Source organism: Ceratotherium simum, chromosome 7 (genome assembly GCF_057802395.1).
Source record: "Ceratotherium simum simum isolate JZ-2026a chromosome 7, ASM5780239v1, whole genome shotgun sequence".
Taxonomy (NCBI): domain Eukaryota; kingdom Metazoa; phylum Chordata; class Mammalia; order Perissodactyla; family Rhinocerotidae; genus Ceratotherium; species Ceratotherium simum.
The window spans coordinates 2,183,382-2,195,454 of NC_141906.1; the positions used below are offsets into that span (position 1 = coordinate 2,183,382).

Consider the following 12,073-nt stretch of genomic DNA (forward strand, 5'->3'; position numbering starts at 1 on the left):
GGGGGCTAGGTCTCTAGAAACCAGAAAACTGTGATGTCCTAGTCCGTTCAGGTTGAAAAACACCACAGACTGAGCCGCTTGTACACAGCAGAAATGTGCCTCTCACAGTTCACAGTTCGGGAGGCTGGGACGTCCAAGATTAAGGCTCCAGCGCGGTCGAGTCCAGGTGGGGACCCTCTTCCTGGTTCATAGATGGTACCTTCTCTGTGTCCTCACATGGTGGAAGGGCTAGGGAGCTCTGTGGGGTCTCATTTATAAGGACATTAATTCCATTCGTGAGGGTTCCACCCTCATGACCTAATCACCTCCCAAAGGCCCCACCTCCCAATACCATCACATCGGGGATTAGGATTTCAACGTATGAATTTTGAGGGAACACAAACATTCAGACAATAACATATGGGTAAGGAATAAAAATGGAGAAAGCGAAATAGACCTCCATCTGTACTTCCTGGAACCTCGGGCCCCAACGGCCATGATGGCCTTCCCAGAAATCCTTTCTTCCTGAGGAGTTATACTACGTACTTCGTACCACTTCACCCCAGAGGGGAGGCTTGTGGCATTAGGCCACAGAGCTGTTCCCAACGAAGGAGATCAGAGACGGATGGAACAGGTGTTTCACTGAAACCCCAGCCTATCAGTAGGAGACTTCATGGTTTCACACCCCCAGGAAGTCTTCTCTGTAGCTTCTGATTATCTGGAGCTCTTATTAGTAGAAAATTGTGCCAGTTGAGGGCTGAGGGAGAAGCAAAAATGGAAGAGGAAATGAATGTGGCCTCCATTCCCTCTGTCTTGTCGCTGTCACTACTGATCAAAATAACCTTCCCTGAGAGATTTCTCTTAAAATTTTATCCGTGAAATGCTTCATTAAAATTTTGAGTTATAAAATGGGAAAAGTCGATTTTATTGGATCCTAAATTTTGCTCTGTGTGGCTTCCTGTCCAGAGTGCAAATTATTAAAATTGACGTAGGATGTGTGTGCAAGGTAATATCGCCTTTCGTAGGCTCTTCTCTAAATTTCAACATATTCTGTAGAGGGGATTAGATTATACCGTGAGTGGGGACTCTGCAAAGAAAATAGAATTGTGTATTGATGCCTTCAGAAATATTATTTGATGGCAATAAAATATTCTCTGAAATTCCCTTCAGAGGGGAGAAAATGGAGTTTGTTTGCGGTAATTGCATTTTCTAGCATTTGTTCTCACACTTTCCAATATAAGCCAATTGGAACCTGTGATTTGGTTTTGCTTATTGGCAAAAGTACCATGTAAATTGATCTGTGATGCATTTAAAGAAGATGCTTTGAAAGTTTGGAAATTGAGATGGCTTTTTCTTATTAGATTTCGAGAGTATTAGGGTTCATTTCTATATTTTAGTCTAATGTAATATTAGCCAAATATGTTCTTTTTCAATTTAGTTTTAATCAAGTTCTAGAAGACCATTTTCATCCAGCCCCAGTGGCGCTGTTAAGGCAGAGATTTTATTTCCACTGTCAACCCTCTGTTCTGGCTTCTGTGGACCAGCCCCTTGGAATCACCACACAATGAAATCCTGCATTCCTCTGCCCAAACATTGTTTCAGCTTGCAAAAATAATAGTAGTTATTACAAAAAGGTTTTTTATTACTATTTACGGGGTTAAGGTGGGGAGGGAATCTAAAAAGCCTCTGAAATTATTGTTTCTTTTACAGAATATGGACTTTATGCCTGTGTTATTTTTATTTAATTTGATTTTCACTATACTTAACGGTTTAAAATGCAAACACATAGGATTTGCGTTTGTTCCTCTAATTATTCAGTAGAATAATTGCCACTTGTTTTATAATTATTGCTGGAAGGAACACCTTTTTCTCAGTTGCTTTTTAAAGGCTTTGTGGGGAAAAAACAATAACATTTTATTCTTCAGCTCACATAGACTTTGTCAGTCAAGACTACCAGGTTATTAGAAATATTTATTGAATACTCTTTTAAGGTGGTAGGAAGTAGGAGATGGGCCCTGTATCCTGAATGAAGTTACAGTGCAAAATAGAAGACGGGATAAAAATAATGATAGGACTTGTCATCCTTCTGTGTGTCAGATTTGTGTTAGGTCCTTTCCTGATCTCAGTCTGTAGTGTGGATTGTACAGTCATCCTCATTTTTTCTGATGAGTAATATGAAGGTTAAATAGCATGTTTTGAGTTTGAGTTTCACAAGTAATAAGAGACAGAACTAGAACCTTGGTCCCAAATCTGTCTGACTCCAAAGCCCACGATCTTTCCCTCGTGCCTACATTCCAACACGTTTGAGTGATAGAAACATGCACACAGCTGCTTGAGATGAGACTTGACAATGTCTTTGCCAATTCTTGTGACTATCCAGTGGAACCCTGATTTGGATCCGGTTTTATGAAGCTTGAGGAAGTAGATTGAAGGGTCTTTAGAAGATAGTCTCATTGTTCAGATCGAATTCGTTTTATGGGGGATAAATCTTTCTCAGCAAGCCAAGGCCCTCATTTGCAAGGAAGAGGTTGGACAAAATGAACAGGGAAGAGACTACCTGTGGTTCTAGTTGTCTAGCCAGATGGTGACACTCAGGTATAGTTGGAGCTGCACTTCAGCAGTTACCACCACAGCTTCACGTGTAGAACATGCCGTGTTGGTCTGGGCGGCAACGTAGAGATACTCAGTTGGGAAACAAAGAGGATATTGTCATTCGTTTCTACCGCCTTATGGTTGTCTTTTAAAATGGATGAGTATGAATGAGTGTGTGAATGTATGTGTGTCTGTGTGTGTGTTGAAGTCACAAAAAGTTATGTTGGAATAAGAGTATGGTTGAGACAGGAATGCATGCCAACACAAGAGCGGCAGTCACCTCTCCGAGCTGTTTTCAAGTCCCTAATAGTTACTATCGGCCTGCTCCCTCCTAGTCTACACGTCTTAGCGTCATCTACCTGCCATCAATGCCATGGTGACCGCTCAGATCCAGAGGGGGTCTGCTTTCCTGGGTGAAGGATGGACTTTTGCCTCCTTTGTGTGGATTCAGGCTTATAACATCTCCAGGTGCTTTGGGATTCTTTTTATGGAGGAGGCTGAAGAAGAGCAGGGAGCGTTTCAGCTGTGGCTTCTCAGGCTAGCCCTAACTCCTGCAGCAGACCACCGGGCTTTCACTCAGCATTCCTCACATTCTCCTGGGTTTCCAGCTCAGCCCTGACATTATTGTAATATAGTTTTCTGTGTTTAATATTTCTTAGACTTGGTTTTCCATTGCAAGCATGGAAGAAACCCTAATGCATGAGTTTCAGAGGAGAAGGTAGCGGTCTGAACCTGCTGTGTGGCTCCATCAGCAAGTGTGAGTATTAACGTGAGAGCTGTCAGGACTTGTGAGAATTAATGGAGCCTGACGGGGGACAGACCGAGGTCAGAGGCGGAGCTTGCCCTGGCTGCGTGTTTCTGGTGGCTTTGCAGCCAGGGCAAGTGAGTGCGAACTGTGGAGCCCAGAGGGCTTGGTGGAGGTCCATTCGTTCATGTAACAAGTAGGCAGTGGGCACCGCTAAGTGCCAGCCATTTCTCTTGTGCTGGCAGTACAACAGGGGAGGCAAGCTCTGCCTGCTCCAGGCCTACAGAGCCCTGTCCCTGCCTCCTGGCCTCAGCCCTTCTCTGCCCTCAGCCCCCAGTCGTCAAGGAGGGACTTTAGATGACATATCTCCTTAGTCCATCCCACAGCCTCATAGTTCTTCCATCCTCATAGCCATTGGTAGTATTTTTTTTCTTTTATCCTCCTGCAAAATTTTCTGCTTGGCCAGTTTTCAAGCCCAAGTTATTCTTATTCAGTCCTCAGTGGAATAGAGAGGCTTCTAGAGTTCGAACATTTTCCCTCTCTGCTGGAGTCACGATATTAAAAATATCATAATAATTTTAAGCAGAAAAACCTCCCGTCTTTTATCCACCTTGGGGGTTTAACAGATCCCTTTATAACATGGGCATCAGGGAACAGTGTTTTAGAACTGGCCCCTGGCACTGCCCACGCAGGCCAAAGGTTTCAGAAATGGGATTGTATTGCAGTAGGTCTCTTTTGTTTAGAAGCAGTCCTGTGATAATAGGGTCTGACTTTACATCTGTTTTATTCTTTTTAATCTCAGAAAGTTAGATATTTTCTCGCCCATTGGCAGGGGAGAGCGAGCCTGGAGGTGTTCCTGTGTGTCTGATTTCCTGGGCACCTGGGAGCTGTAGCAGGTTCTCCTGTGTTGTTTTATTCTTGCTCCAGAGTGAGCTCTAGTTAATAAGAGTGTGATGCCATAAATGTTCTTGGTTTCCTCAGACATTTTCAAAGTCTATAATTTAGGAGTATGGAGGGGAATAGGCATAGGGATTGGAGATCTGAAAATCTGTCACCTTTGTATAACTAGGTTTTCTCTCTCCCAGGAAACCCGGAAAGGTGTGTTTGCTTTTGGATGCTCTCTTCCACAGAGGACTGCTGTTGTACTCTGGGGGTTTTCCCTCGGTTTTAGCAGAAGCAAATAGGAGAGAGCAGTCCATTAGCCTTGCCTACCAGATCCCTGATAAAAACGGGAAGCGGGAAGGTGGTGTTTGGCATTAGCCACAACCCCTCGGCTTTTTGGTTGCCCGGTTCCCACATTCCCATTCATGGGGAATGGAGAGGGTAGGGCAGGAGCCGTCTTCCGGCAGGTGGTGGGTAGATTGCCAAGGAAGGTGACTGCTCTGGAATTGACCTAGGATTTTCATATGACCTGCGCTTGGGTTTCCGAGAGGAATACATTCTACAGTGATTTATAGCAGAAAAATAGGTTGTAGTTGTCTAACACTTAATTTTGAGGGACGTGAACTTTTTTTGGTGGGGGGCAAGCTAGCAGGGAATCTGGTTTTCCAGAGCAGAGCCTCTCAGTGTGTATTTTTTTTTTTGCTTGAGGAAGATTCACCCTGAGCTAACACTCGTTCCAGTCTTCCTCTATTTTGTATGTGGGTCTCTGCCACAGCGTGGCTGATGAGTGGTGTAGGTCTGTGCCCGGGATCTGAACACTCGAACACAGGCCACCCAAGTGGAGTGCATAGAACTTTAACCACTCGGCCATGGGGTCGGCCCCTTCAACGTCTGTTTTAAATGGTGATGCACTTGAGTCCCCACTGCCCTCCATTGCTTTGTTTTACCTCTCTGGTCCCTGTAGGCATTTGGATCTATTACCTGGGACTTCTATTCTACCGTCAAAGTCTCACCTTAGTTCTCATAATATAGCCAACATGTCTTTAAATTCTGGGATCCTGCATAAAGTTCAGCAAAGGAGGTTTTTTCCTTCTCCTTCCCAAGTCTCTGACCTTCCCTTCCTCTTGGGTAGGCTCCCACATTCTCTTGGGAGTGAGTGGCAAAGAAATTACACCCAGCTGCAGCAGCGTTGGGGGAATGCCTTAATTGAGCCAGGATGTGTGTTGTCAGAATTTGAGGCTGACACTGCTTCACGTCCCCTGGAGGAGTAGTCCATGATACAGCCAGAGAGGCGTCTAAATGGGGAGTTCATGTCACGATACAAACAAAAAGGGCCACAGCCGCCTAGAACTAGAGAGGTCACCGTAGGTGAAGAGTGCTGTGAGGAGCACTCAGGTAAGTGGTAGGTCTGGAGCCGAACTGCACAAGGCTGGTAGAAATGCAGAGCCCCCGAAAGAATCTGGGAGGCAGAAGAGCTGTTCTTGTGCCCCCCAGCTTGGCCTGTGACTTTGCTGAGGCGGTGGCAGCTCCTCTCGGGCTCTCAGCTTCTCCGCCAGTAAAATAGAATTGGATAAACCACTGGTTTCTCTTTAATGTTTTTAGGCCAAGGTTAACTTTCTTCCAATGAAACCTTTCCCCGATTGGTAAAATAAAGGAAGCAGTGCTGCTGTGGCGAACGTGGGAGCAGGTCCCGCCTCTCGGCCCATCTCTGGCCCCTGTTGTCCTGCTCCAGCCCCGGGGAGGCTCGCCGAGCACAGCTTTCAGATCCCCAGATCAGGCCGTCTCGAGGATCCTTCTGGGTTTGTGTGCTGGGATTCATGGAAGCCACTCTAGGGGACACGTTAAATGTCCGGAGTTTGGTGAGGAAGGGGAGGCTGACCTTGACACAGTTCGTCGTGTGTTGCTTCAGAGTCATGATGGATTTATCAGACGTGTGCGTCGCCAAAGATCTTACGCTTTTCTAGATCTTCTGTTCCTCTCTACAACTCATGGAAGAGTGCCGCCATCGGATTCTATGAGATGTTAGGGATATACCAAATGAGAGAGACTCCTGAGAGAAACAGGGTCTGCATGTTATCTATCATGGTTATACTCTGCGTTTGCGAATGAGGGGCCAGTCCTGGCACCTTAGTTGGTGTTCAGTAAATATTAGAAGAGATGGGTAACCGGACAATAGATGGAGGGAAGAAGCGACATGTTCAGGGCACGCGTTTTGCAAGGTTGGCGTCACCTCGGCAGAGGCGCTGGGTTGTGCTGTGGAAGGTTGACGGCTTATAGGCCCCCCACCATCACCTCTACATCCAGACGCCTTATGAACCCTTTTGTGAACTTGAAGGACGTGCTGGACCACGCCAGGTTCTGCCTTTGGAATATCGAAGTTTTCTTTTCCATCTTTAGATGCTTCCTTTTGAGAGTAGTGACGTTGTGCCATGTGACCAGGGAGTGGTCCAGTTTGTGGGTAAATTAATATTTTCTTGGATGATGAATGGGAAGGGTAATCATTGTAATAATTATCGTAACACAGCTAATACCTGTTGGGTAATCATGAAGGGCTAGAAACCGGGTGGGTTCTTTACACGCAGTGTCTCATTTAGTGCCCACCAGACCCTGGGGTGGGAGTGTTACTCCCCCCACTTATATTTGAGGAAGCTGAAGTTTAAAACTGGTTTGTTGGAGGTTATTTGACTAGGCCAGATTCTTGGGCAGAGATAGGACACTTTGGGAGGGCTGAAGCTTGGAGGCACGCGTGACCCGGTTAAAGCTTGTCATAGCCAGGATGACCAGCTCCGTTCCTGGAATTCTCCTGAGGAAGCTCCTGGAGAATCTCGCGAGGGTCGTTCACTCCTTCACGTATTCAGTAAAAGGATCCTAACCGTGTGCCTGCCGTGTGGAAGGTATTGAACTGGGTACTTTGGGCGAAACAAGAAGCCACAAGCCGCGGTCCCTGCCTCCAAGGGCCTCACAGTCTGGGGGATAAGTCGCAGGCAAAAAGCAGAACTAGAAACTGGAGAGCAAATACTTACCTCGCACTGGTTGTTTCCTCCACGTGGCGCGTGTGCCGTGGAAGCTTTATCTCAGGGGGGCTCGGCCGCAGCCCCTGAGGCAGGTGCAGCAACCATCCCTGTTTTGCCAGCACACTTCAGAGACAGAAGGACTCTGTCCAAGGTCGTGCAGCTGGCACGTGGCAAAGCCACAGCGTCCCTGCTCTCAACACCATGCTGCCTTCACAGTTTAAGTTGCAGTAGCTTAAAAACTGAATTGTGAAGAACAGAAATGTGAGGCGAACAGTAAGAAAATATTAACTGATGTCCATAGAAGTAAAGGTGAAGGGGAGAGTGTGAGGGACTCTCTGAGAATGAGGAGGGCGCAGCGGAAGCGGAGGAAGAGGGAGAGCGGGGGAAACATCAGAGAGGGCCAGCAGAGCTGGAGAGTGCAGCATCAGTAATCAGGGGACAAGACACCTTCAGGACAAGCATGTCACTGCATGTGCTCAGTGCAGATGAGCACTGAAGAAAGTCTTGGCTTTGGCTGTTAGGAGGTTACTGTCGACATTCCAAGGAAGCTTTTGGAAGAGAACAGAAACAGAAGCCAGGTTGCCTTGGGTAAATTCTGAGTAACTATTTATCTCAAAGTTGTGAAGTCTAATAATAGAGTGGCCCATCAGGCAGCACAAACGTGCTAAGTGGGCCAGGTGTGAGAAGTAACACGGAGTGGGGAGGTCTGTGGCAGACTGGAGGTCAGTGTTGTCTCATCTTTTGATTTTCCGAAAGAAGCTAGAAACCCAGAATTTTTTGTGTGATATTTCCTGATTTCTAAATGTTAGTTCAATTTTTTTTAAAATAAAACGTGGTTGAGCTGTAACTGTAATACACCTGTGGGCTGAATTTTGCCTGCCAGCTACAATCTTCTGGAATTGTCTTTCCAGAAAGTTAGAAGTGAAATGAGGAAGCATCTCAAAGATGAAGCAAGGTTGGGGATGTTTAGGAGTGTGTGTGTGTGCGCATGTGTGTTCATGTCAAGGACTGCTTGTTTATTTTCTTTCCTGGGGTGGGAAACATAAACTCACCAGGGAGGAGGATTCAGTGGAAAGAGAGAGAGGCCCAAAATATCAGCGAGAGATGTCTGGAAAAGGACACTGCCAGCGAGAGTGGAAGGAATGGGATTATGAGGCCAATTATTAGATGAGAAGATGGAGTGAGAGGAGAGCGAAGGGAAGGGAGTGAAGAGAGCCCACCGTGAGGTTCAAGGACATACTGTGTGCCAAGCAGGGAGTCAAAAGGAGCCTGGGAGCTAGAGAGGAATCTGGAAGAATTTTGCGATGGTTGCTTAGGGCGGTGGCAAGAGTGTGGGATGATCAGAGCTGTGGAGGAGGAGTGCTGACCCAGCTGACTTTCATTATCCTTCACTTACTAAGGGAGCATCTGTTTATGTGGTAAAACTGGGCGATACGGATACACTAGAAGATACAGATTAGAAGAACACTTAACTGCTGCCTCCAAGAGCTTATGTTCTCTCTATAGTCTATGACTCTAACCTGAACTGATGGGCTAGTTTCCGACATTTTATTCATTCGCTTGCTACAGTTGTCACTTTGCCATATCTGTGTTATCTTATTTGCTCAATGGTTTTCTTTAAATCATCTCTTATTTTGTATATAAAAATGAAAATAGGAATGAAAAGTAGTAAAATAGAAAAATGAAGCCATATATCATTACTTGTACTGTTATATTGTATTTTTTCAAATATGCATTTTTAAAACATACAAAATTATCTGACATTTTGTCAAAAGTTTGTCTCCATTCTGCCTAAACTAATGTTACATATCACCGGTAGAGCATATACCATGTCTTGGGAAAGCTGGAACTGGTTAGTTGGTAGAGTTCTGTAGGTCGTTCAAAGCAAGAATGTTTCTGTGCTGGAATAACTCTATACGGCCTTGGTTTTTTATTCAGGCAGGTCAGCCTCGATGGCCTGATCTGAATAAAATGCATAAAGGCAGGCACCTCTTTGTCTGACAATTTTAAAGTGATGCTATTTGAATACCAAGAAGTTTGGAGCTTCACTGCAGAGCCTTCCAAATTAATCTATTCTGGAAAAAAACTAGAACGCCATCGCGTAACAGGAGATGTGTCAGCTGCACTCTCACACTTTTCACATAAAACATAAAAGTGGGCGGATTATAGCTGAAAGAAAGGAAAGACGCCTGGCAGTCTCATGACGTGGAAACAGAGGACGGGGTAGGAGACTCCTGTCGAGTCCCAGAAGGAGGGTGTTGGTTGGCAACGTGCAGATATCATCGCCTTTCTGCGGCTCTTTGTTTCGGTGGGTGCTGCTTTACGCTGAGTCTCCAAAATTTCGTTTACAAGCCACCAAAGAGGCCTGTCTTCCTGAGGAAGATTTACCTTGAAGCAGTTTTACCTTTTTTAGACTGGCTGAAGGGGAAAATGCCCTTCCTTTCTCTTATCTCCCAGGCGCACCCAGGCCTTCCCCAAACCAAAGCTCTAAACGGAAAAAGCGGGTGCCAAGTGCTCGTGCGGGAGCGGCGGTGCGTCAAGGACGGGCTCACGGGGAGTCTGTCGTCACGAACAGTGGGGGGACCGGGCAGCTGCCTTGTGGCTTGTGCGGACACCATGCTCTGAGATTCACGCGGGTGGGCCCTGCTGTGGAACAGATTGCTGTCCAGGAGAATGTTCCAACTGTGGCAGCACAGCTGATTCTGGGGGTGCGGTGTCGTGGGGGCCACAGAGCCAGGATGTCAGAGTTGTGGGCCATCTCACAGATTTCCAGCGTCTGCGGACTGGGAATGTGCAGCCTGGTAGTACTTCTTGCATCTGTATTTAAGCGCAGGGAATCTCATCGCTCCCTGAGTACCATCATTCTGTCAGGTAGCTGGGACGTGCGTCACGCTCCTTACTGTCTTCTGCGAGTGCAGATTGTAAACTCACATGAACGTGCGTTTGAGAGAGGCTTCCCGTTCTCTGTGAGCTCTTCATCCCAGCCTTGTGGGTAACTGAGGCCATGGCGTGTCATGCAGCATTGGGGGCTAGTGTCAAGGAGGGCCGTTGACGCCTGGCCACAGTGTTTTTGGTTTCATCTTCCCCCAGTGTTATTTTCTGACAGCCGTCATCTCTCTCTTAAGCCTCCCCATTTACCCTCATGCGAAATAGGCAGTTTTATTATGGTTGGAAATCTAAAGATTGAAAGCTAAAGAAAAATCAATAGCATTACAAAGCATATTCTGGAGATCTTAAAAATCACTTCAACCTTAGCAGATACGTTTGCAGAGTGCTGCTGGGCTTGTGGACTTAGTGTAATCTCTGCAGCTTGCATTGCTGAAATCCAAGTGGACCTACAACAAAACTTGCTCCCCACCCTGCCCCAAGTATAATTCTCTTCCCCACTAAACTTCACTAATTAAATCATTGACTCTGGCTTGCTGGTAAGGACCAATTCTTACAACAAGTGTATCCAATTTCCTGCTAGTGGTAACTTGCATTCTTCCTGGAATAGCGAGAAACATTAATTTTGCATTGGACCCAGGAGTCTCAGGAAGCTGGAATTACAGGCGCCATTGTCCCGCACTTTTTCCCCTCAAAATAAAATGAAATAAAATGAGCAGCAGCCCAGCGGTGAGGCTTGAGGGATGGATAATGACAGAGAAGAGAAAGGGCATTAATTTCAGGATGGGGACAGCTGCCCGGCACTGTCTCCCTTCGGATTTTGGTGCCTCTGGCATCACGGTGAGTTATTAATATGTATGATCTGCACTTCATTCAGACATTATAAATCTATGCAGAAGTCTGGTGTTTGGGTTGTCCTTTATAGCTTTCATTCTTCTTCCTAGAATTATCTCATTTTGATCGGGAAACTTTTGCATAAAAAGCACACACTGAGAACTCGCATTTCCATACCATAAATATTAAAAGGGGGTTAAGCTTTACAGTTTCTTTTCCTGTCCCAATGGGAGGAAAGTTAGCCTTCTAATCAAAGGGCTGTTATTAATGTGCTTTTTATTCACAAGCCAGAAGGTAAACTTTAACTTGCAATATGAAATTGTACCATGTAGTTCCTTTCATTTACTGTATGTAAGTTGCAGAAGGCTTGGCTGGGCCTCATCTTTTGTATGAAGGATATACTAAAAATTTAGCAGTTACCTGAGTTGTTAAGAAGAGTTGATTGGCTTATTTTTTGAGGACCAAAGCAAGTCCAGACCTTTTTTGAGGATCAGGATTAAATAGCTTTTTGCTGGATAGTTACAAAGTGTGGATTCATCACAGTGAATTTGATGAGGGAAAGGGATACAGAAAACTTAACATCTTAGTAGCTTTTTAGCTTCTTAGCAGCTCCCTATCTCCTGTTTATTGTCATTTTCGTTAGCCTAAAGGAGTTGTCATAAATTTCGGTTCCCATGGAAATCCAGAGGAACGTGTGAGCTGCTTCACTTGAGTGTGCTGTCTGCCGATGGCGTAGGCTCGGCACGGGCACTTCGTGATGGGAAATGAATGTGCTAATTGGTGCTCTCCTTCTGATTTCAGGAAACCTGCCGTACGAATATAAAATCGTGATTGCCGGGAACCACGAGCTGACGTTCGACAAGGAGTTCATGGCGGACCTCGTCAAGCAGGACTACTACCGCTTCCCCTCTGTGTCCAAGCTGAAGCCGGAGGACTTCGACAATGTGCAGGCCCTCCTGACCAACAGCATCTACTTACAGGACTCGGAGGTGACGGTCAAGGGGTTCAGGATCTACGGTGCTCCTTGGTGAGTGCTCCTCGCACAGTCTTCCCTCTTTTCTGGCTCGGCGCTTTCAGTGGGAAGGAGAAGGGTGGAGAGAACCTTCTCGCTGTGTTTCCAGCGTAACCCGTGCCCTGACAC

At 46.0% G+C, this 12,073-nt stretch overlaps 1 protein-coding gene across 2 annotated transcripts in view; it reads left to right on the plus strand.

The window, feature by feature from the left end:
• Positions 1-12,073, plus strand: part of MPPED2 (metallophosphoesterase domain containing 2) — a 162,118-nt gene that overhangs the window by 67,568 nt on the left and 82,477 nt on the right. For both annotated transcript variants that reach the window (XR_015552644.1, XM_004418552.3), the window contains exon 3: positions 11,734-11,959. Coding sequence is in view for 1 of the 2 variants with exons in the window: in XM_004418552.3 (XP_004418609.1) it covers positions 11,734-11,959 (226 nt within the window). In the remaining variant the exon portion in view is untranslated. The remainder of the gene's footprint in view (positions 1-11,733; positions 11,960-12,073) is intronic.